At 39.6% G+C, this 24,401-nt stretch overlaps 1 protein-coding gene across 2 annotated transcripts; it reads left to right on the forward strand.

Moving 5' to 3' along the window:
* Nucleotides 1–19,378: 19,378 nt before the first annotated feature.
* On the forward strand, nucleotides 19,379–24,279 carry LOC108941899 (retinol dehydrogenase 12-like). 2 transcript variants are annotated; one of them, XM_018764804.2, is made up of 7 exons: nucleotides 19,379–19,682; nucleotides 20,757–20,891; nucleotides 20,979–21,170; nucleotides 21,521–21,682; nucleotides 21,881–22,000; nucleotides 23,026–23,230; nucleotides 23,655–24,279. In XM_018764804.2, the coding sequence occupies exons 1-7, from the start codon at nucleotides 19,616–19,618 to the stop codon at nucleotides 23,758–23,760; spliced, it is 987 nt and encodes a 328-aa protein (XP_018620320.1). In that variant the 5' UTR covers nucleotides 19,379–19,615; the 3' UTR covers nucleotides 23,761–24,279. The 2 variants fall into 2 exon arrangements, with proteins under 2 accessions (XP_018620320.1, XP_018620321.1); XM_018764805.1 differs by lacking the exon at nucleotides 19,379–19,682 and adding an exon at nucleotides 19,753–19,862.
* Nucleotides 24,280–24,401: the final 122 nt, after the last annotated feature.

Here is a 24,401-nt window from a genome sequence, read left to right on the forward strand (position 1 = left end):
GTTGAAAAAAATCCCACAGTAATAGCAGAAATAAGAGATGTGACAGAGCTATTAAAATACACATTTGTCTAATATGGATTTAAATACAGTTCCAAAAGAATGTGAATTTTAATGAAAATTAAAATAGAAGTATAATTTTTACTAATCCGCAAGTACGAATCAATAAAAAAGAAATATATTTGGTTTCAACTTTACACACAGAAGCAATTTTCCTTTTCGGCAACTCAGAAACATTGGTTTATGCTCAAATTAAATATTAGTAAGAATGTAAGCATTCATTTATATGAGTGTTTCTACTTAACTCAAAACAAGCTGCAAAAAAGTAAAAAAAAAGTAGGCCCAACGCATTTCATTGCGTAATTGATATGCAAATATATGGATAAATTGACTAGTGATATGCATATAAAGGTGTATAGCAGTGCACATGTAGTACTGTACAATCATTAATTACCACAGTCTCTCTCAAGTGCGCCTAGACTTGCAGACAGCAATGTATATACACGTAAAATAAAGCTTAAAATAAGCTGCAGACTACTTTTCTCCCCCACATCAAATTCTTATCCACAAACAAAGCGTTGATAAAATTTGATTGATTTTGAATCTGCAAAAAAATGTGTGAAGCTCAACAACGTTGGAATTCGAACTTCGTCACATCCCTAGAAAGCCACTGCTACCTGATGGCGGATGAAGTGCTGCTGGTAAGAGTTGCTGTTCTTGAAGACTTTAAGGCAATACAGGCAGAGCAAGTGTCGTGTATCCTCATGCCAGGTGCGAAAGTGGTTGTACACATCCAAGTAGAAGGAGGAGCGGTAGTCGCACACCTGGAGAAGGCCAGGTAACATAACTAAAACGTACTACTCTATCAATCCTATGTAGACTTCAGCCACTCCAATATAATCAATATGTTTAAGTAATATAAATCAGCTTTAGAAAAACGGACAGAACTGTAACCGAATCAGCGAATGAATTGGAGAAGTGTTAAAATCGTCTCACAAAAACTCATTACAGCATTTTATGATGGGGAAGCAGAGATGAGCAGTGGAGGGTTGGGATTACCTGACACACATAGGGCATCTCACCCGGTTTGTGAGTGTTCTTCATGTGCTGCAGGAACACGGGTTCACTCTCAAATGCCCACTCACATATTTTGCATTTGGCTACATAAAAAAGGAGGGAAAATGATAAGAGGACTAATGCTCTCAAAGCTAAGGAAGTAATTATTTTTTTATCCCTCTGGAATAACAATTAAGCGCTTTGGGTGGCACTATTAATACACGGACTGTAAGACAGCACAGTGCTAGGGCACACTGCATGTGTAAGGGGCGGAGCTGCTCACTGGAGGATTCGTAATGGCTGTGCACACTTTCCAGGTGGCACTGCAGCTGAAAGGGTGTAGGGAACTGACGGTAACAGTGTTGGCAGTACGTGTGGGTGTCCACCTCCCCGCTCTGTTGCTCCAGCTCCACGTGGTGCTTCATGTGGTTCATCAGTCTGTGGGAAAGAGAAGAGGCACAAGTTCTATAACAATAAACTGAAGCGTATGCTGAGCCGCTCGCTCAGAATTTTGCGTAAAACACTAAGGTCGGGAGGAACCATGCTTTCGCACCACCCTTAAGATGAAGTGGCCTAAAGCCATGAAAATTACAGGCCACTTATCAAATGAGACTTGTGTGTTTCTACACCACAGACCATAAGCTGCATCTATAAGAAATGAATTTAAAAAAAAAAAAAAAATTACAATGGAGATTTTTTGTGGCCAAAGAAATTTGATGGGTTTCCTTTATTCAACAAGAATACAAGTAATGACTGATAAAAGTCAGTGTCTTACAATTCTTGTAATACGTGTAATTCCGCTTTGTAATAAATATGACCTTTGTGATGTCTGAATACCAGCTGGGGCATCCCTGACCTGATGTTGTTCTTGAGCTTCTTTGAACAGCTGAGGCACTTGAACAGCATAGGCTCCCGGAGGGTGTCTTGAGGGGTCTGTGTGCAGTTGCCCTCGTGGCAGCCATAGTAGAAGTCATCTACCAGCATAATGAGCTTACTCTCCGAGTTAGTTCCACTGCTAGGGCCCTCCAGAATTGAGACGGGTGGAGTAATAGCCTTCTGAGACGGCTGGGGCTTAGGCTGGGGAGGCAGTGAGAGAGCAGAGTGCGTGACAGTGGATCCCGAGAGGCTTTTTGACTGAGGGCTCTTGGTGTCAGAGAGGTCCTGAGTAAGCTGCGGACAACAGAACTGTGGAGAAAAATATTATAGTATTCTTATTGATGCAAACAAATAAATTTAAATTTGTCTTTTTCCAAACCACATTACCACCATCTGTTTCAGTCTCTTTGGAAATTCTCTTATCCACAAACAATCTTAAATGCAACAAAAGATGTAACGTGGCTTTTTTTAATAGTTATTTGTAGCCTCATCAAAAAGCAGAAATTAAAAGTAGTCAAACCACTGACTGGAGAGTGGAGGACAAAGGAATTACCAATTCCATTTACGCTATAAAGGTTAGCCTCAGGGTGATTTTACAGGCTGCAATGGACAGGGTGTAACAGCAGAATTAATCCGCTCTTCATGCAAGCCAACTCAAACACACTTACACACATATGTCCTCGGAGAGCTTCTATCATCCTGAACTCAGCCCCACAGCGAGGGCATATCTTTGAGTCAGGTATAGATGTTGCAGGACCCACTGCACAAAACAGGAGAAAAATTTTGAAACTTTCTGGAAAAATTACAACACTGAAGAAAAAAAAAAAAAAAAAAAAAAGGCACAGCTGATTCACAACATGAAAAACTGCCAAAGAAAACAGTGAGGGAACGTTCTGCAAAAACAATTCAGTAAAGTTCAGGAATGAATTCCTTCCCTAACAAATTAAGCATGTGGATGTTCTGGTCAGCATCCCTTAGGCCTTCTCTTATCTTATCAAATGCTAAATGAGCATAACTCTGTGGACTTTCCAGAATAGTTTAAAACACGTGGTTTCTTACAAAGTTTGGCGAGTTTCCAGACAATATACATAAGGCAAAAACATAGTGACTTAAGAAGGTGTTGGAGAGCAGACCTTTGATGCTGTCAAGGGGTGACTTAGAGGTCACAGCGGGCACAGTTGCATTTAGGCCATTGCTGGATGCCTGGCTCACAACAATCTGCAGGCTTTGGGGCTTTCCTGTGGTGGGGGAGGTAACCACATTAACCACATTCCCCAGCTTCTGTACCTCTGGCTCTCCAGGCTTCTCTGGCATCACTTTGCACAGGTTTGCTGTGGAGTACAGGATGACGGAATGTGCAGTCATTGATTTAATGTCAGCTATGAAATGCAGCACCATCAACCCACCACCTTGTGCCAGCAAAGAGGCAGTACTGAAGGAGGAGCACTGCAGTCCTTTTACCTCGGTCACCCTCCTGCACGTCGAGCACTCGGCCACCCTGCATCAGGATGCGTCTGCTTCCTCCCGTGGCAAGTGCTTGGAAACCTATCGCATGAAAAAAAGAAGAACCACACAAACTCACCACCTCCTCTTCACCTGGCTCTCATCAGGCTCCCCAGAACCACAAATACAGCATACATTAAAAAATACACACTGTAAAAATTCTTAAGTAGTGAAAGGCACGAAATGGAAAGCAAAGTACATTTTTAAGGACTGGCACTTGCCTCACAAGACAAAACATGAGAAAAACATACGAAAAACACTATTTAATTCCATGCATTGGTATAGCCCAGGTAAAAGAAAACCAGTTTCAACATTGTAAACATATAGGTCACAAAAAGTAAAAACAAGCCAAAAAAAAAAAAAAAAGGGTCATATTAATGCTCCGCAGTTTTTTAAAATAAAAATAAAAAAAAGGGGGGGGGGCAGAAGAAGCTGATTAAGGCACCATCCAGTCAATAGCAACATTTTTAAATATACAGAAAGTTAAATAAAAATTAAATTTGGAATAACTAACAACCTGATTAACTTTGTTTAAAACATTCTGAGAAGTTAATTTTGATCGCTATAAATAAACCTGGACGAGTTAGGACAGCTTAATATCCATTTCAAATTTCTTTCCTCACATTTGTAGCAACCCAGAAGTAAGAGCAGTCAGCTCTCACTGTACCAACAGTCATCTTCAAGTCTGTATTATGCCACTAAACCCGTTGCTTCTGAATACTATGTACAACAAAAAACTGCTAATGATATGAAGCCAAACCAACTTTGTCATTCTAGCTAATAAACTGGCAAGCTAGCTAGGTGGTTAGATGTCTAGAAATATTTTACTCCTACAATAGGCCTCACTGGTGTTAAGGGTCTCATACTGATATCTTAACCAAATGGTATGAATTCAACAGCAGTATAGCAATCATGTAACGGTGGACCTTTTCTGTAAATGCTCCCTTGCCTGCAGGTAAAATTAAAGTCCAAACTCAACAATATCCAATGAACCAAGAGCCGCTTAAGAACAGATTACTTCTTCATATGCATTTATACAACATAAAACAGACAGAACACATGGAAACAGAGCTTCTAATGCTTAGATTTTTAAAACCAAAAAATAGTTAGATAAAAAAGGATAAACCTATTATTGGCATTAATGGCAAGTAGAAAGTCTGTTTCATTCCCATTCGTTCCTTCAGTCGGTGTTTCACCATAAACACAGAAAGGTGTGTGTTGGGGGATGTAAACAAAAATAAAGCAAAAATAATGGAACGACTGAATGAGTAATGCAGCTAGCCCTTACCAACTTTAGCTTGTGGGGGCTGGGCCAACACAGATGAGTGAACTGGCTGTGTGACGGTAGATGCTGCCATGTTGGCAAACGTGGTAACCCCTTGCTGGGTGAGTGGGGTACTGCTACGGATAGTGAGAGTGGCAGGGATCTGAACTGTAGTGTAGTTGCTGGTGGGGGGCCGAGCCACTGCTGGAGCCCCTGGGCGAATGTGTGCTGGCTGGGACACAACTTGCTGCACACCCATGGCTGGCTTGAAGAACTGCGTACCTGGGGCTGCAAGGGATGGCAGCTAACATTTATATGAAAAAAATGGCCATCAGAGATTTAAAAAAAGAGCACAACACTCTGGCAATGTTCAGCGGGAAGAGAGCAAAAGGCCATCCAACAGGGAAGTAAAAGATGAAGCGTAAATATAAAAAAACACATGTCACTGGTTCAAAAGTAATAAATATTAAGCTCAGAAAGCCATTAAAGACCTATTGAGAGATGCACTGGTCAATTTTACTATAATACACTAAATATTAAGCAATGCATTAGGATATATGAAGAAATATTCACAATTTAATAGGGAAATAAATTTGAAAAACTGTAACAGGATAAGGAGCCCAGGAAGCACAAGTATTAAGCTCTAATTTTCTTCTGTCTTTAATTCACAACAGAATAGAGCAGCTTGAAACACTGCCTTGGCTCAGGGTAGCTGATTGGCAGCAGTGTAGTTACCTGACACCAAAGTGATTGGTCGGACTGTCTGACCCTGCTGGACATTCAGCACAATCCCCAGTGGGTTGACAGGGTTTTGAATGGGCCTTGTGCTCCGGACAGGAAACCCCTGGGTGGAACAGAGGAAACATGCCAGTAGGTGGTTGGAACTGCATGATCTATCAGCACATGGTCCAGCTAAACACGCTTAAGAGAAGGCCAAAATTACAGCTGTAGTCGAGTAGAAAAGTACAAACAATTTCTTTAAAGCCATTTTAGGTACTCCCGCTTTTCTAAAAGTAGAGATTTCCAATTTAACAGCTATACGAATTAAGATTGTTGCATTATTTACAGTTTTAGATTTGTAGAGCACTGATAAATTCAAAGATACATTCAGATACGCTAATATATTTGTTTGATTTAGTCCTCTTGGGTTCCAGGAAGACCCAGCAAATTTTACATTGGTCTGAGGCATAAACGCTTCGCACCTGTGTGGTGATGAAGATGGGCTGGTTGGTGGCAGCACTGGTACCTGGGACAGCACTGGGCACCACCTGTACAGGCTGCAACACCTGTGGCACAGCCACGGTACCCATGCTCCCTGGGCTCTGTGTCAGGATCAGCTGCTGGGCAGGTGCTGCCTTGGGCAGTCCAGGAGACACCAAAGACGGCACAGCAGCCTGGACAACAGTGGGAGGCAGCATGGAGGAGACAGGGGCTGGGGACAAAGGCAGAACAATAAACTAAGGCTGCTAGGCTAGGTTTATTCTAATAGTGTAGCTTTTGTTACAATGTAAAATTCACTGTTACAATACAACCAAGGTGTAAAAGAAAAAGTCTGAAACGGATACAATGACTCAAAATACTTTCACTCACACTGAGTGTTACCCAACACTGGGACCGTCTTGGTGTCGCTAGAGGGGATTGCACTAGAAGTCGTCATCTGGGTTGCCGTGAAACCGGACACTGCCCCAGAGGAGACAGCAGGAGGTGTTGTGGCCAGGGAGTAGGTTCCTGTGATTCCCAACACAAAAACTAAGATGGGACATCGCCACCAATATGAAGACACATATAAACAATACATTTAAAATGGAGGGGTGATGTAGGAACACCTGAAGTGCAGGATTCACACACTTGTATGCTGACAAGTAAGTAACCTTGGCAGTTTGAGAGTAGCATTTAAGGGCCAGTGCAGCACAATGTCAGAACAAGTGTTTAATGTGTGCATGCTGGTGTATGGCAGACTGTCACCAAGCTTTTATTTTACTTAAAAATAAACATGCCATGGCATCTCTCAATATCTGAATTTTCCTTATGCTTCAGGTAAATTTAGAGAACTTAGAAGTGAAACTTTCAGATGAACTTTGGAACACTCTATTGTATGACGTCATTTAAAAAACCCACAAAAACAGTAATACATCCCATCTAATTGTCCTTGAACCATCCTAAGCAACCAACCAACCCATATTTAATCATGTCTGAACATTTCCATAAAAAGCATTTTTCAATATCTTTCATGAATTTAATAGGGAATAAATAAGTTCAATTAAATATGTCAAACATGTGAAACTAAAAAGACTGATTCTGAGGAAGGGGGGGGGAACTTGTTCAATTTTATTTTCACTTTGCCACCTCTATGTAAAATAATATGGGGAGTGGTAAAGCAGATAAAGAAAGGATCCCCCCATATGTGGACTAAATCACTGTAAAAACAACAGTATGTTAGCTAAATCTAAGGCCCACCTGTACTATCCTTGCTGTCCACAATGCTGACCTCTTCATCCTCCACATCATCATTCATTTGCTGCCATGGCTCCAGCTCCTCTTCCTCACATTCCATGAACAGATCTGCATCAGCCATGATGCCTGAAAAACAACCACCTTCCTGAAGACTGTAGCTGAAGCACAGTAGTTGGCTGTAGCTGTAACACTTTTACTAAAAGTGCTTTTAATCCTTGCGTTTGACTTTTGCTAAAACAATACACCACAAAAATTCATAAAGCAAATTCTGGATTAAACCCATGTGACATTTTAAACTGTATGAAAAATTTGCTAATTTTCAAAATTACATTTCATACATCTACTAGTATTTGCATTTATTCATTTAGCAGATACTTTTGTCCAAAGCAATGAAATCAGAATAAAGAAAAGTGCATTTCACTAACAGATGAAGAGAGACAGTACTTGATGTCAGGCACACTGCCAACTGGCTGCTTATAGATCTTATGGGAAATACAAAGGTAACTGTAATAAGGAACAGTTAGGAGTTCAGGAGAAAAATGGGTCCAAGAGAGATGCATTTTAAGACCCTTCCAGAACACTGAAAGGCAATCAGCAGTTCTGAGGAAGAGAGGGAGCTCATTTCACCACATTGTAACTAAATCTGAAAAGTGGCGCAATTAGATTTTGGAGCTCCTGAATGAGGAGTCACTAAACCACCACAAGGGAGGAGTGTAGCAGTCTTACAGGAGTGCAAGAAATGATCAGGGCCTGAACTTAATTGGGTGGAGATCTTCTGACCCTGTTGTAGGCTGTAACCAAAATCTTGATGAGGAGGGCAGATAACATGGCAATGCTGGATCAACTGGAGAGACCTGATGGAGGAGGCACAAAAATTGGACAGAAAGAAGCTACCACAGTCCAAATGGTATACAACCACTGCATGGACTGAGAGCTGTTCAGTGTCTTGTCAGATATGGCTGGATCCAGCAGATGTTATACAGGAAGTATCTGAAAGACTGGGTTCTAGCTTCAGTGTGCTGAGAGAAGCAAAGGATTGTTTGTTGTCACTACCAGGTTCTTCACCAATGTAGCAGATGAAACAAGAGAATTTGAAGTCTAATAGATTTCTCATCAGGTGAATGGACCTGAAGCAAGATGAAGAATCTTGGTTTTTGAGAAACTGAGTTGTAAATAGGGGTCAGCCATCAGAGCGGAGAGGTCCAAAAGGTAGGCTACAATACGAGAAGTTACTGTATGTCTGAAGCTGCTGTGGTAAAAGAGAGGAGAAGCTGAGAATCATCATCACAGCAGCAATAGGAGAACCTGTAAGATGCAAAGACAAGTGGTATAGAAAGAGAAGAGGGGGGGACCAGCAGAACACCAGTTTAGAGAGACTCAGGGGAAGACAACAAACCAAGCCACAAAAAAAAAAAAAAAAAAAAACCAACAGAAAACACTGAATCTATCCAATATGCAAGACAAAATATTTGATCAAATTTGCAGAAAATGTACACTGCAAAGAAGTGTAGATCGTCTCTCCACCATGCAACTCTAATATGGAAATTTTTTATAAATCACTAATAATTTCTTCTTGTTGAGCATTGTTCCCTACAATAAGACCTGAGGAGGCCAGTCAGCAGTCGCACCTCATGCCGACTGAAGATAATGACCAACCACCATAATGGACAAGACGTACCTTGCTGAACTGGAAATCAAGCTACCATACAGGAACAATGCCATTATTACTTGTAAACTGGCTTAGAAGTCTTATTTAATCTAGAATGCCCAGGAGGGGTGGGTAGCCACTGGCACTTGGACCCCCTGAGGTTTTTTTTTTCCCCCTTGACTTTCAGTTGGGAGTTTTTTGTTCCTCTCCTCTGTGTCCAGTAGGCATACTTATAGCGCTATAAAAGCATTATATTACAATAATCTGTAGTCAACTGTCTTCTTTGTTCTGATGTATTTGTTTTTTTTTTTTTTTTGCCTTTAGCCTGTGTTAAAGCGCTCTGTGTCACTGCGCGAGAAGAGCGCTCTATAAAAATAAACTGAATTAAATATTCTATTAAAAAGTAATAAGTAAAACACAAATTGGAGTGTGGGACCGTCTTCATGTCCAGTTGTTCACTGCTGGTGTCTAATGCTGGTCAGGGTTGAAAATCAATTACAACATCATGAACAGCACTTGTCTATAGTATGAATCGCTCAACAAGAAGTATCAAATTAGAGTTTCATGAGAGGTTTTTTTTTTTTTTTTTTTTTTTTACTGTCATTCATTTTTAATATTCCAGTTTTAATACAAAGCTAATAATGCATCAAAAGTCTTACAAAGTGTGTTAAATTTCTAATAATTATGATTTTATTTCTTTTTATTATGATTGTATTAGCTTGTATTCAGAAAATTTAGAAAGCAGATACGTGAACGAAATGAGATTATAAATACATCTGGAAACAAAAATTCTCTTTGAAAATTTGTAACTTGAACTTTCATAAGACAAGAAGCCACCATAATTTGACAATCATAATCTTAAAAAAAACTGCATATGTAACTTCCAAAATTTCTCACCAGCCATATACTGGTAAATATACCACCTTTTAATTTAGGATTTTCCACAGCCAGCATGATTACATTTACCTTCATTCATTTAGCAGATGCTTTTCTCCAAAGCAACATACATTTCATAGAAAATGCAATGTATTCATTACATTAGCAGGAAGAGAGACATAGATGCAGATGTGTGATTCTTAAGTGGAGTCAGTTTCTTTCCACCATACGAACCAATCGTCATAACACAAGTAGCTGCATAAAACTTTATCAGAACACGCACGATTCCTGATCACCTTCCTAGTATTTTTTTTTTTTTTGGGGAGATACATTAAATACCAACAGTAACAACATGACTGAGTAGGACTCAGTGGGAATCCAAGCCATAATCCCTACAGACAACCAAAGACCAAATTAAATCTAAAAATAGTTCCCCTTAAAGAATAACCATTGCAAGAGTGTCACCTTTCATGCTTTAACATAAAACTATTTAAATACAACAGAAATATTATCCTTTGTACCCCCATTTTAACTCACATTTAGAGTAGGTCAAAATGGTAAGTTTTTAACCCATCTTGGCCAGACTTCTCCACCTCTGGCCACTTGTTATTCCCATACAAAACAGCACCAAAACAAAAAGTGTGGATGAAGGCTCTCGGTTCTGACTCCAGCGTGGCAAAATGAACTCCCTTTCTCACTCACAACTACTGAATTCCTCTCAACATTCAAGACGACTCTCAAAACACATCTATCTCATTTTAATCTGAACCTATATCTGCTCCATAAGGCTTCATTACACTGTCTGAAGAGAAAAAAAAAATATACAGAGCTATTTGTACAATGTATGCTTTCAAAAACTGTGGTACTGAACTGACTGTACTTTCTGAAACACAACTGCATCGCTTTCCATCTGCTGACAAAATGCACTGGAATAACAGAGAATCTAAGATTGAATAAATTCAGCATGAGATAATGTTTACTTGAACATGTGAAATTCTTGCAGAGACTGATATCGTGTATAAAAATAAAATGCAATGACAAAATAGTTACAGTGCCAATTTTTACACTGTACACCTACCTATCACCCCTCATCCATTCCATTAATTTACCCCATTAAGTGAATTCTTGCTGAGAGGGGAATTTACTGTCATTTTACAATGGAAAGAAAAATAGTGAGTTCCTGGACCCAAAATACTTTGCCTAAAATTTATTACAATACCAAAATACAAGGTGGTATTACACGACACAAATAACACCTATATATAATACTTGTAAGAAAAAAAATATTATTCCTAACTTATTTTTACATTATATTTTCAATAATTAATGTATTCACTACTGATAACTGTTTATCCCCATTCAGGGTTGAGACCAATTGGAGCCTATCAATTGGAGCCTATCAATGAAGTAAGGGTATGTGGCAGGGTACACGTCTCTGAACAGACATTATGATAAAGTGGCTTATGCTTATAATACAAATTAAACCTTAAAATTCAAAGTCACTTTGGAGAAAAGCATCAATTAATATAATTAACGGCAGTATTGAATCGTCCATTTCCGTTACAATTTAGACGTACCTAACAATGGCTATGATTAGTTCAGACTGTCAGTGTGAGAGGAAGTACAACTGTTCCTCACATCACAGTATTAATTTGTTCCAGAGCCACCATCATATGGTGAAAATATCATATTGAGACCATTTATGCATGAAATACTGTCAATTCATTCCCAAACCCAAAAAGTTTTTAATATACAGAAACCATTTCCAGTTCTTAAATTTTTGCAACCTTATTTACATAATAAAAATAAATACAATTAAAATATGTATAAAAACACATTTCTCAGACTGGAAAAGATACCAGCTAATATTGATGGTGCTGTGGTAGTGATGTGTGCGGAGAGGAGGTTACTGTTGCAAAGGTGAATCACCTTCCATTAAGATGTCAGGACCTTCAGGCCTTGGCGTTTCCACTGCACTCTGCCGCTTGCTACTGCCACTTCTGAGAAGAGAGTCTGAAGTAGTCTGCTTCTGATGTTTCCTCTTTAAGTTCTTAAAATAGCCAAGCACCTTATCTTCATAATCACTTATTTTAAGTTCACTAAGTTCAATGTCTGGGTGTCTTCTCATAACCTTTTCACAACTTCCCAGGAAGCAAAGTTCCTTCATCTCCTGGGCTGTCACCAAATCCTTATCCTTGCGATATTCCCTCTCTCCGCTGTCATGCTCAATCAATTTTTTGAATTCTTGTAGCTCAGTTGTTAACGCCCTCTCGTGGTCTTGAATCAACTCATTTACAACATTGATATCAACCTCCAGAGCCACTGATTGAGCTGGAGCGACAATTTCTTGGTCAATAAGGCCTTCTTCAAACACTTCGGAATCATGAATGATGGAGGTCCACAAGTTCCTCCAGGCAGAATTAAGGGACCAAGTGGAAACCTCATTCCTGATACTCACAATCAGTCTGACATAGACCAAGATGTTAAACTTAGCTTACAAAAGTCCCTGAGGGTGGTATTTTTGTCTGCCTCAGTCACTTCAAAACATTTCTCAAGCCTTTTTTTGGTATAAAGGCTTTTAAAATTTTATATGACCTGTTGGTCCATTAGCTGAAGCAAAGCACTGGTACTCATAAGGAGACATTTAACAGTAATAAAGTTAAACAGGGCCTCCAGGAATTCAGCCAGTGCTTGGTCATGAACTGGGGCATTGCCTATAAGAAGCAGCACGTTGAGGAAGTTTGTTCTTCTCCAGGTATGACTTCAATGAAGGGCAAAAGACTTCAATTGTCCATTCTTTAAACGGGTGTCTGGTCACCCAGGCCCTCTAGTTGCATCACCAGAATGCACCCAAGTTACCCCTGAAAACATTCTGTTGCTTAAACACTCCTTGGATATCAGAGTGATATACCAGCATTAACCTCAGTTTAAAGTCACCAGGTGCACTGGCACCCAAGCGACAGGGTTAGCCTGTCTTTCATAGATATATGCCCAAGCAAAGTTGCTTCTTCTTTTGCAATGTTTGGCTGAGCATTTTCATCCAGAACAACTCTGTCTGATCACAGCTGAAAACTTAAGAAAGATTGCCCTCATAATTAACAAGATCTTTAAATTCAATCTTGAATGAATTGGCTGCTTCTTGATTTGCACTGGCAGCCTCACCATGTCTTATTACACTCTTTACATAACACCTTTGTTTAAAACACTCAAACTAGCCTTTGTAAACTTTAAAATTGTCATAATGTTTGCCACTGGTTGACTATGCTTTCAATTCATAAAAAATGTATGATCACATATGAAGCTTCCGCTAACCATGTCCGCTTTCATTCATTTTTTCCTTAATCCATAAATGTTAGTCTCTCCACTTCAACAATAAGGTCTCTGCCCTTCTGTACTGCATGAAAGTCATCATTAACTTTTACAATTTTTTAAAACTTTTGTTTCACAATTGTTGAAACTGTTGATTGTGAGTAACCGTAGCACTGCACTAATTCACTTATCTAAAGACCATCTTCATGTTTTTTCACAATTTCCTGCTTAATCTTAATTGAAATTTTTCTATGCAATTTATGGGCCGTTTTTCCTTAGCACAATTTTATGATTATGCAAATAAAATTGTGTAACAAAAATATTGAAATGTCAAATGTCACAAAGGGCACAATCAACACAATCAGAGCACACTGATCACTGTTATTTATGCCACGGTCAATTGAACAACAAAACAATTCCACAAACTGGTGCCACCGAGATGCAACACACTGGGCAGCAGCTCATTGACTGAAAATACCCATATTCTTAAAACTGATCAGCTGTCATACCACCCAGGCCTCGACTGTCACTTCCAGAATTTCTAAACGCCACCTAACTCCCATCAGATTATGAAATGTCAATGTATTGAGAAACTCAATTTATGAAGGAAGGGACATCATGAGTGAAATAAACAACATATTGCACGGCCACTGAAATGTCAGGGTTTACTCATATATATATATATATATAGGTTGGTTTTATTATGGGTGACCATGTTAGTAAAGAGTTTTGAAACCTTTGTACACAAGCAATTGTTCTTTACAGGGTAATTTAAAGGCTAACAGCCAGAGTGACACCACTCAGGGACAAAAACTTCTTGGGTTGAACATACTTTCCCAAATATTTCTATATCTCTGTCCCAAGTCATATGATTTCAGTGGCAACGCTGTTATATTGAATAAAATTACTGCCATGAGAGTAAAATGAAAGTTTAATACGCAAAATGCAATGTGCTGTGTGGAATAACAAGGCATTCAATATGAAAGAATCATATATATTTTCATAAGCCATTGAAATCGTTTTTCAAATATACAGGACACCGTTACAAAAGCAATGAGTACACACTTATGTATACATGCACTTTAATACTGTACCTGCGTGTGAAAATGTATAATATACAAAAAATGTACAAAAATATATTATGAATATATGCATAATATAAATATATCATAACTATGCTTTCAGGAAATAACATGGCTATTAATGCTGATGATACAGTTCACCTTTCTTAGTAGCAGGCTATGCAAAAAGAAGAAATTAAGACAGTGATTCATGTGATTCACCCGGAAATACCTAACATTTAATATTAAACCATATTAAGTCACAATCGGTACTAAAGCAGACAACTTGCTGTCTAAAATGCTTAACATACAAAATTTATATTCATTTCCAAATATTTAGAGGGAAAATCTGAAGAACACGAATGCCACAACTGATGACTCTAAATTTACATTACATTTATTTAGCAGACGCTTTTCTCCAAAGCGACATCCAGCGAACTCACACACACACACACACCCCTTATTCACCAAGGTGACTTACACTGCTTGATCAACACTACTTACAATGGGTCACTCATCCATACATCAGTAAAACACACTCTCTCTATCACTCACACACTATGGGTGAATCTGAACAGCATATCTTTGGATAATGGGAGGAAACCAGAGCACCCATAGGAAACCCACGCAGACACAGGGAGAACATGCGAATTCCCAACAGACTGAGCGAGGATCAAACTCATGCCCTCTCGTACCACCCAGATGCTGTGAGACACCAACTCTACTTGCTGTGCCACTGTGCAGCCCGCATGAATTAAAAAAAATAATAAATAAAACATTTACCACTGGTAATGATTTCTACTAAACTTATACCTGTTTTCCGGTGTTTCACAGTTACAACTCTACATCTAAATCGTTATATGTGTGTGTATAAACATACACGCAAACTGAGCAAAAGGTACTGCAAATAATCTGAGTCTTTTCCTGTCAAATAATAACTGATTTAAAAAAAAAATGTTATGCATTGTATAAATATTTAGCAGCTGAAAAATCAGTTTGCATATATACTGACTGCAAAATATTAACTTTTGCAGTTGTTTGTAACACATGTTATTTTATATCAGTCTACTATTTAATAATCCTAACTATAGGACAGTAAGTTACAATAGTCCCCAATACTCAACCTGATCTGATGCAAAAATTATGCAGTTATTTTTATATATTGTTAACAAACTGAGCTAAACACGATAACAACACACAGCAACCATGTTAATTGTCCATCGTTAATTTTGATGAAAAGAACTAATGTCATTAGTTATAAAAGAGTATCAAAAATGCAATTGTTGCACTCAGGTTCCATGGTAATACAGTATTTAGACCATGTTATCTGACATTGGGGGCAGAAATCTCTATTTCCGTGGAAACGGCTGGCCAATTAACCCAGGATGTACACGGGCGGAGGGAAAAGTAGTTCCCTTACCTCGGGATACATCAGCGTCGCTGGGTTTCAAGTCCCACTATAGTTTGCAAAAGAGAAACGATTAAACTGAACCAAAAATACCACTGTAACGTTTTATCATTCAAGTTACTTCAGCGAAGAGAGCACATTAAAATGTACGTAAAATGAGTTTCCTTAAAAAGGTAGTACTGCCGAGATGTGCGGAGTTCTACAGTCTGAGTGCCGGCGTGCAGTGCGATGTTTGGTTTACATATTGTTTAGGTATCTTTAACAGTAAGGCGTAGAGTCCCAGCTAAATAACTCATGCCTCGCAATGACTAACAATGCATTAAAATTAATACTCACCTTGAAGGTACGTGAAACTGACAGTCAAAACATTTAATATAAATCAAAAAACGCGAATTTCTCAGCGTGCTCACCACCCAGTGTACCAAATAACTACGCTTTGGGGGCAGAGGTTCCCCCTTCTCTCCAGCTCGCACTGGTGGAAGCCTGTTCTACGTCACTTCCGCCAATGAAAACGGTATTCTGATTGGTGGCGATCTATGCAAAGCGGCAGTACGACGAATGACCTCACAAAACATGTCGTACTAATTTCACCAAATCTTTTGTGTATAACCACAACAAAATATCAAATGCATCTACATTTTAAAGGGTAATATTAAAAGTAAGGAACAAAATTTAAATTGAGGTTTCATTACAATTTACAATTTCACTGTGGCAACAGTAGAATTCACTAGATTACAATGATGAACTTTCAATTTTTCCCAACCAATGCCAAACTCCATTTTCCTTTGTTGAAATGGTAAGCTATTGTTAATGTAAATAGTTAATCATTTTCAATAATTAACTATTTTGAATGAATCTTGCTTTAGTCCTGTCAAGTTAAGAAATATTTATAATATTAAAGCAGTTCCTGTTGCATGGTGGGAATGGTTGCCATTGCTCAGATTTTGCAAGTCATTTTAGTTTTTATTAGTATTCTTTTTCGACACAAGGTGTTACTGTCTACAACCCCTCATTTTAAAATATCCAGTTCTGTATTTGAACAAGTCCAATACTGAAAATTTTAAAACTGCACAACGATATTTGAAGCTATTAGTTCATTTCAATTCATTTTCATAAGGCGCTCTTCTCATGCAGTGACACAAAGCACTGACCAAAAGAATAAGAGAAATTAAAAAATAAGACAGTTGGCTATATACTAGAGTAATACATTATCCATGCAGTTATTGAAGCTGTAAGTATGCCTGCTGGCCATGGACGAAAGGAACAAAAAACTCTCATCTGAAAGCCAAGGGAAAAACCTCTGAGGTTCCAAATGTAAGCAGTAGCCCATAAATCCTCATCAGTCTAGATTGAATAAAGACTTTTAAAGTCAAGTTACAACTAATAATAAGATTGTAGCTGAGTGTTAACTTGATATTAATATCAAGATCGAAACATCAGTGGCACAGCAGGTAGAACTGCTGCCTCACAGCACTCACGCAATTCAGTCATGACTGGTTTTCCTAAAGGTGCTTTGCTTGCCTCCTTTATTCAAAGGACAGGTTTCATTTTAACTGGTAGCTCTGAATTGCCTGTAGTGTGTGAATGTGCACATCTATGGCTACCCTGCAATGGACTGGGTTCCTGTCCAATGTGTACCCTTTCAAGCTTAGTGCCAAGTGATTCCATGATATGCTCCAGATCAATGTGACTTTGACAATGACAAGCAGTTAATGAAAGTCAGTGTTCAAGTTCAAGTTGTTTTTATTGTCATTCCGCTATACAGCTTGTGTACAGTGGAACGAAATCTCCTTTCTTCGGGGACCATGGTGCAACACAGAACGTACCACAAGACAATAAATAAACACAGGACAGGACGTGGACACGGATATAGCTGCGAGCTGTAGGCAGTTGCGGTGTAGTGTAGTGCTGAGTTAATTGTCGAAGGTACCAGGTGAGCGTTGGGAGGCAGCTGGGTGTTGAGTAGTCTGACTGCCTCAGGGAAGAAACTGTTGCGGAGCCTGCTGGTGGTGGCACAGATGCTCCTGTACCTCCTGCCAGATGGCAACAGGGCAAAAATCTATGAGAGGGGCGAGAGTGACAATGAGTTTGCAAGCATTTTATTACATAGGACTGGCAGCAATTAACTTTCCATTGTTATGCATTTATGTTTAGATCTAAATATAGTGAGTGTTCATATCCTATGTTGATTACAACATATTATTTCAGATGTGTCTTTTTCTGGAGAAACACCGAAAAAGACATTTAATATGTTTCATACGATCCTGGAAAAAATGCATCTCATTCTCACTAAAAAGGCTATTCAGTGTAGCTATATTGTTCAAAGAGCAGAGTGCATGTTTGTTTGTGGGTATGCTTCCAGGATGGATGACCATCACCTGCCCAAAATCCTACTCTATAGTGAATTGTCCACAGGCTACCGCGACCATGGGGCACCACGGAAGAGATACAAGGACACTCTGAAAAAGTCCCTCACATACTGCGGTATAGATCACGGTCAGTGGGCATCCAAGGCCGCCGACGGAGACTTGTGGCGGAGGACAGGCCGCTGCGCAGTTTGAGATAGACAGCAGGGCCAGCATGGAGAAGAAAAGAAGAAAGTGTAAGAACCCTGTTCCCTCAGCACCAACCATAAACCAGTCCCTCCCATGCAGCAGCTGTGGCAGACTCTGCCTGTCTCACATTGGCCTCATCAGTCACCAGCACGCCTGCAGCAGACGTGGATCCTATCCTTCCTAATCTTCGTTCGCGAAGTCAAGCCAAGAAATTGATCAAAGTATAAATTATAATTCTACATGAGAGATTTCTCTTGAGAATTTTACAGAATGGGTTTGTGGTTTGCAGATGCCTTTTAGATTTGACTGCATAATGCCAGTGTTGAAGTCTGTAAGAAGTATTCTTAGGGAACAAAATCTGTATGAGGGTTTATAAGACTGGGTGGAAAAAACTGAAGGTTCTCTCTATACATTAGAAGAAAAAAGAATTAGGTTGAAAAAAAGGATAGGGATCCTTATTCATCATGAAACTTTTGCCAGCAGAAAATACTGCATTATATACAAGAACAAACTACAGGCCTCAACTCGAAAATAGAAAAAAAATAGATGACTTAATAACATAGACATAATGAACAGGTGGAGGAACAATAGTTCAAGCCTGTGTTATTTTGTCCATATTAAGCTATATGCCTTTTTTGTTTGGATCAGAATGTATGAACCCAGATTCTTTTCAGCCTCTCCCTTCAGAAAAACCTATGCAAATCCCTACAAACCCACCAACAGATCAGCTAAACCCCCCCCAAAATCTCAGGTTTTCCATTCCCAGTATTCCCGGCTCTGAATACACAGTGGATGCGTGTGGCTTAATCATTACAAACCTAGTAGCAAATAATATTGTTAACCAATCTAGGCACATAGTAAAGAATAAATCCTCAAGCATTAATTAATTTACCCTGTTCAATGTACACCCAGAGGCAGAGGGAGATATTTCTTAATTTGCTTCAGATCTTCTTCTTTGTACTTGCAGTTTCTTGTAGGTATTTATCCATCCAAGTTCAGTAAACTGCTTTGTCGAAATCCATCTTTTGGAAGTTGGAGAACCCAGAATGTACATGCACAGGTCGTGTTTAAAATTGCACTGGCCGAAATTACTTAATGTAAGAATGATTAAGAAATAAAATAAATACAGTTTGAATACTGTGTAGTTCAGGGGGGTGCAGTGGCAGAGTGGGTTGGACCACAGTCCTGCTCTCTGGTGGGTCTGGGGTCCGAGTCCCGCTTGGGGTGTCTTGCGACGGACTGGCGTCCCGTCCTGGGTGTGTCCCCTCCCCCTCCGGCCTTACGCCCTGTGTTGCAGGGTTGGCTCCGGTTCCCTGTGACCCTGTGGGATGAGCGGTTCTGAAAATGTGTATGTGTGTGTGTACTGTGTAGTTCGGCATGCGTGCAGAACACTGTCCAATGAATTTGTGGGGCATAATCGCTCCGTAAGACAAGGGCAGCGGCTAAGCTCTTATTTAAGTTGCTTAACCTGCACACATGGCTGAGTTTAAAGGGAGTCACTGGCGACAACTATAGCGCGGTCTTCGCAGTAAGTTCGTGCAGGAATAGGAAGCCGCAGGTAGATACTGCACTTCAGCGGGCAACGGGATCCCCGCGGCTGTTCGGATCATGTGGCGAGAAGCAGAGCGGAGCGCGCTAGCGCACTTCGGCGCGGTCACTGCGGTGACGGTCCTCAGTAAGTGGGCTTGTGTCATGTGTGTGGCCTCATCCCTCGATTCCGAGACGTCGGTTCAGCTAATCCGATTTAATGTAGTCCTTCCATTTACGCAGAGATCATTTATGAAGAGCGGGCAGGCTCCATATTATATGTATGCGTGTGTTTAAGCGAATACTTTTTGTGCAGTACTATACCAGGGTAAGTTTTGTTCGTTCATTGAATCATGTCATTGGTTTTAATTCTAAGCGCGTGTCGCACTGAGCGAACACAGAGGGGAGCGGCGCGCTGGCTCGCGGTCCGCTAATGTGACGCAGAAGCGCTAACCCTCTCCGACCCGTCACTTACTGAGAGAATATGAAGTAACTTGTACATGCAGGATGTACCGTGTTGACTGTGTAGGCTCATATGAAACGGCAAAGTCAGAACAGTGATTTACCGAGGTGCTCAATCATTGAGTCAATGTCTCTGATTTTTTCTTGTTCGGAGTTTACCAATTTGGAAAAATATACATTTTTCACACACTGAAATTTATTTGCTGGATAGTTTCTGGATGGATAGGGTTTATAAATAAAAAAAAAATGCTGACAATTTGGCTGGGGAAACTGAAGGCCCCCCACTCCCACTCCCTCTCCCACTTCCTCCACAACTTCCTACTGCCTGTTCTACAGCTATTTTTTGTTCTGCAAAAGAGACATTTTAGAAAATAAACTGGTGAGGAAAATACAGTTAAAAATAAATAAACTTCTTAAAGTTCCTATCTTCAAAAGTTCCTAAGTCAGATGTTTGTAATAAGAGGTGCAGTTGTACTGTAATGAAGTATTGGGGAACTAATTATGTAAATACAGAGGAACATGAAACACTTATAATATAGTGTTGTGAGTTTTTAGGATAACTTAATAGGCTTATAAAGGGATCCAGAAATTACTGTGCACCTCTGCTACTAGCCTAGGAGCTCCAAAAGTTTGTATCTGTAGCCACAGTGCCTAGATGACTAAAGTAATTATCCTGTCAGCGTTTCAACTAATGTGCAGAGGGACGCATAATATCAAGACTTCTAGTTCAGGAGAACTCCAAGTCTCTCCTCCTTTGTAGGTGTGATTCTGCTGCGAAAGTGGATTGCGGGAGGGGTCTGTCACAGCAGAGCCCGTCTGGATGGGAAGACGGTTATGATAACGGGGTCCAACACTGGTATCGGCAAGGAGACAGCAAGGGATATGGCTAGACGAGGTACAGCAAACAATTTACCACAAGCTTACTGGTGCTCTCCTACATTGATAGAATCAGCTTTTGTTACATTTCGGTTTGTGTTTTTAGGGGCACGAGTGGTGATGGCATGCCGCGATTTGACCCGTGCTGAGAAGGCAGCAGAGGAGATACGCAGAAGCACAGGAAATGGCAGTGTGGTGGTTCGACACCTTGACCTGGCCTCCCTATACTCTGTGAAGGAGTTTACCAAGGAATACATAGCCACTGAGCAGCGGCTTGACATTCTTATCAACAATGCTGGTAGGGCTGAGGCATGAAAACATGGCCTACCTACAGAATCTGTTGGGATGCAACCATAGTTTAGACCTCCAGGAATCGATGTTATGTTTTATTTCTAATAAATTCAGCTAAGCTGAACAGGTATAGAGACCCTTGGACTATGATTAGTAATTAAATATTTTTAGAGTTCTGACTGGATAGGAATACTACAGATGACAAACTCTTCAAATTCTAAAGTAAAGGAATTTTGTAAGAGGTGTTTAGTGTTTCTGTGTGTGTGGGTAGGGATAAGTATAAAAGTTATTTTTCTTATCTTTTTTGTACTGTTGGATCCAGTTGTTAGTTATACTCTGCCATTGTGTTTGTCTCAGGTGTGATGATGTGCCCCAAGTGGCACACAGAAGACGGCTATGAGACACAGCTGGCTGTCAACCACCTGGGCCACTTCCTCCTCACCAACCTCCTCCTTGGGAAGCTGAAGAGTTCTGCCCCTAGCCGTGTTATCAACGTGTCTAGCATGGCCCATAAAGGCGGTATGACTTCCGTGTGTCATTACGATTGCTATAACCACATGCTAATACAGACAAAACAATCTTCTCGAACTACAAGTTCTTTGTCTTCATTCTATATGTTATTCTCAAGAGATTGCCGTGCATCAATATTTAATTTCTTATCAACCTGTTTATCATTTGTAGTTACAACCGTCTGTAATGTGCCATTTGCTTTTTAAGGGAAGATTCACTTCGATGACCTGTGCTTTGAGAAGATCCCTTATAACTCATTGGTCAGTTACAGGCAGAGCAAGCTGGCCAATGTGCTTTTCTCCAAAGAATTGGCACGCAGGACAAAAGGTTAGGAGGCCCTTGTTGATTATGTATGTAATGGAATGGCAATAGTCAAAAAACATTTGCAGTTTTAGAATGCACTGTCATCATATCCTGGACAAAAGTTCTTAAGAATTGTTTCAGTGAAATATGCAACTGTATGAATGGAACAGATTGTTAAGAGCCTAGGTCTGCAACATGATTTTGAGTCCTGCCATAGGTGAAGCAAATGAAGCATGAAATTTGGCATGTTAAAAAGCTTATATTGCCTGATTAAGTTGAAAAACCGAAAATTAGCTTACATTTACTTGATGTTTTTCTCTAAAACAACTTTCAATTATTTACCCATTTAAACAGCTGGGTAATTTTGCTGGATCAATTTAAGTCACTCAAGGTTACTACAGCTAGAGGTGGGATTTGAACCTCCAACCTTAGGGGTATAAAGGCAGAAATGCTAACTACTTTTCTACCAGCTGTTACTTGAGGGTGCTTAAATGACTTGATGCAAGCATGGTTCTGAGTATTAGGTGAGACAAAAACCCAGTTAAGTAGTCAAAAATCATAAAGACCAGCAATGACTCCATTATGAGATCAAAATTTCAAAGAGCATCTGCATCTTCATCCTATTTAAACACCTCCTCTGAGTTTACGTGCAGAAATGATAAAAGCTGAAGATAATGTCAGCTCCAGGTTTAGTTTCTAACTTTTTTTATGAGTCACCAAAAAACCAAATTAATGAAAATGGTTTCTATAAAAAAATCTCATGAAATATTACCCATCTCGCCAGATCAGAGGATGCTTTCAGCTTTAATTCAGCCTCTGTTACCTGACATTAGTTTCTTTCAGCAGTTGATACAGTACTACAAAAGATTTTGTGTATTAAATATAATACTAGTCAATGGTCAAATAGGCATATTACATGGAAATACAATACTATAATGAGCTTCAAAGTTAAGTTTCTATAGTTTGTACCTTAATAGCCACACTTAGAAACTTATTAATTTTGAAGCACATCTGCTTACTGATGAAAGTCCCCATTATTTGCTTTTTAGGAACAGGGGTCACCTCCTACAGCCTACACCCTGGTGTTATCCGCACAGAGCTAAGTCGACACATAGAGACATGGTTTCCTCTGCTGAAGATGGTGCTGTTGATCCCCTCAATGCTCCTGATGAAGACACCATGGGAGGGGGCCCAGACTTCCATCTATTGTGCAGTGACAGAGGGGTTGGAAGAGAAATCGGGCTGTTATTTCAGGTGACTGCTGATCCAGATCCCACATAGCTATGTCCCACACAGCCAGTTTTTAGTATTCAAAACTGTGTGGCCTATACAATATTTTATAGATATGACATTTAAAAAAAAAAATCTGTATCAAATGTCATGTTCTGCATTGTGTGTGATAGAACCTAGTTTTTCAGACATCACACAGCGGTATTCATTTTAAATCAGTAAAAATGACAGTAAACCCATAGTGAACAATTTTACCATTATTTGAATACTTACAGTTATTCTATCAGCACCTCAAACATACGTAATTAGTCAGCTGTAGCAAAACTGCAGCATGATCAGGGCTAAGGCTGAAAATCTTTGAAATATAATTAATAGGTAAAATATGCAATAAACAACTTAAGTGACTGCTTATTAACTTTGGTATGTAACAGACCATTCTGTGTGACAGTGATTGTGCAGTTAAGGAGCCAGCTCCGGAAGGAAAAGATGATCTCACAGCACTGAGGCTGTGGGAGGTGAGTGCTCAGCTGGTGGGGTACACCGAGGGAGACTGACCGACTCCGTCCTCTAACACCTCTGCATCATGCAGCAATGCAGCCTGGTTTTGCACTCAACACACCTTTACACTAGTTTTGGTTTTCGTCGATTGCGTGCTTTATGGACTTCAATGATTGGCAATGACAGGATCTGACCACCATGGCAACATCACTCTACACTTTGGATTTCCTTATTCATAAGTGTTTATTACATCGGCGTGTAACCAAGTCTAAAACTCAAGAATTCCACTATAAAGTCAAAGTACAATTATCGAGAAGTCAACATATCCTACACTCTCTAGTATAGTATATTCTACTATAGTATGTCCACAGACAACTCTAAGTATTGTGCTGTAATATATACCTCTGACAAAAAGTGAACCTCCAAAAGTGTTTAAACTACCATAAATTTTTTTTCAAAGATTTTAATTAGATTCCACAATATTACCCTGTGTTGTGCTGCTTTATTTTTCGTGTATTTATTTACTGGGAGATGATGGAAGTTCTGGTCCTAATCTGGGATCTTAAAATTGTATTTTGGGGCTGAAAAATGGACTTTGAATAAAATTATATGATATAGAGTTATTTCTTACTTTCATAGATTCAGCTTTGGACATCCTCTGTACTCTAACTTTTGTGTCCTTTTAAATACATGGATG

This window comes from Scleropages formosus, chromosome 18, assembly GCF_900964775.1.
Source record: "Scleropages formosus chromosome 18, fSclFor1.1, whole genome shotgun sequence".
Lineage (NCBI taxonomy): Eukaryota > Metazoa > Chordata > Actinopteri > Osteoglossiformes > Osteoglossidae > Scleropages > Scleropages formosus.

What these genes read in the sequence shown, in the direction of transcription:
- LOC108941899 (XM_018764804.2), top strand. Translation starts at nt 19,616, where the DNA reads ATGTGGCGAGAAGCAGAGCGGAGCGCGCTAGCGCACTTCGGCGCGGTC. An exon ending in CACTGCGGTGACGGTCCTCA is followed by an intron (nt 19,683 to 20,756) that starts GTAAGTGGGCTT and finishes CCTCCTTTGTAG; the next exon opens with GTGTGATTCTGCTGCGAAAG. An exon ending in TAGCATGGCCCATAAAGGCG is followed by an intron (nt 21,683 to 21,880) that starts GTATGACTTCCG and finishes TTGCTTTTTAAG; the next exon opens with GGAAGATTCACTTCGATGAC.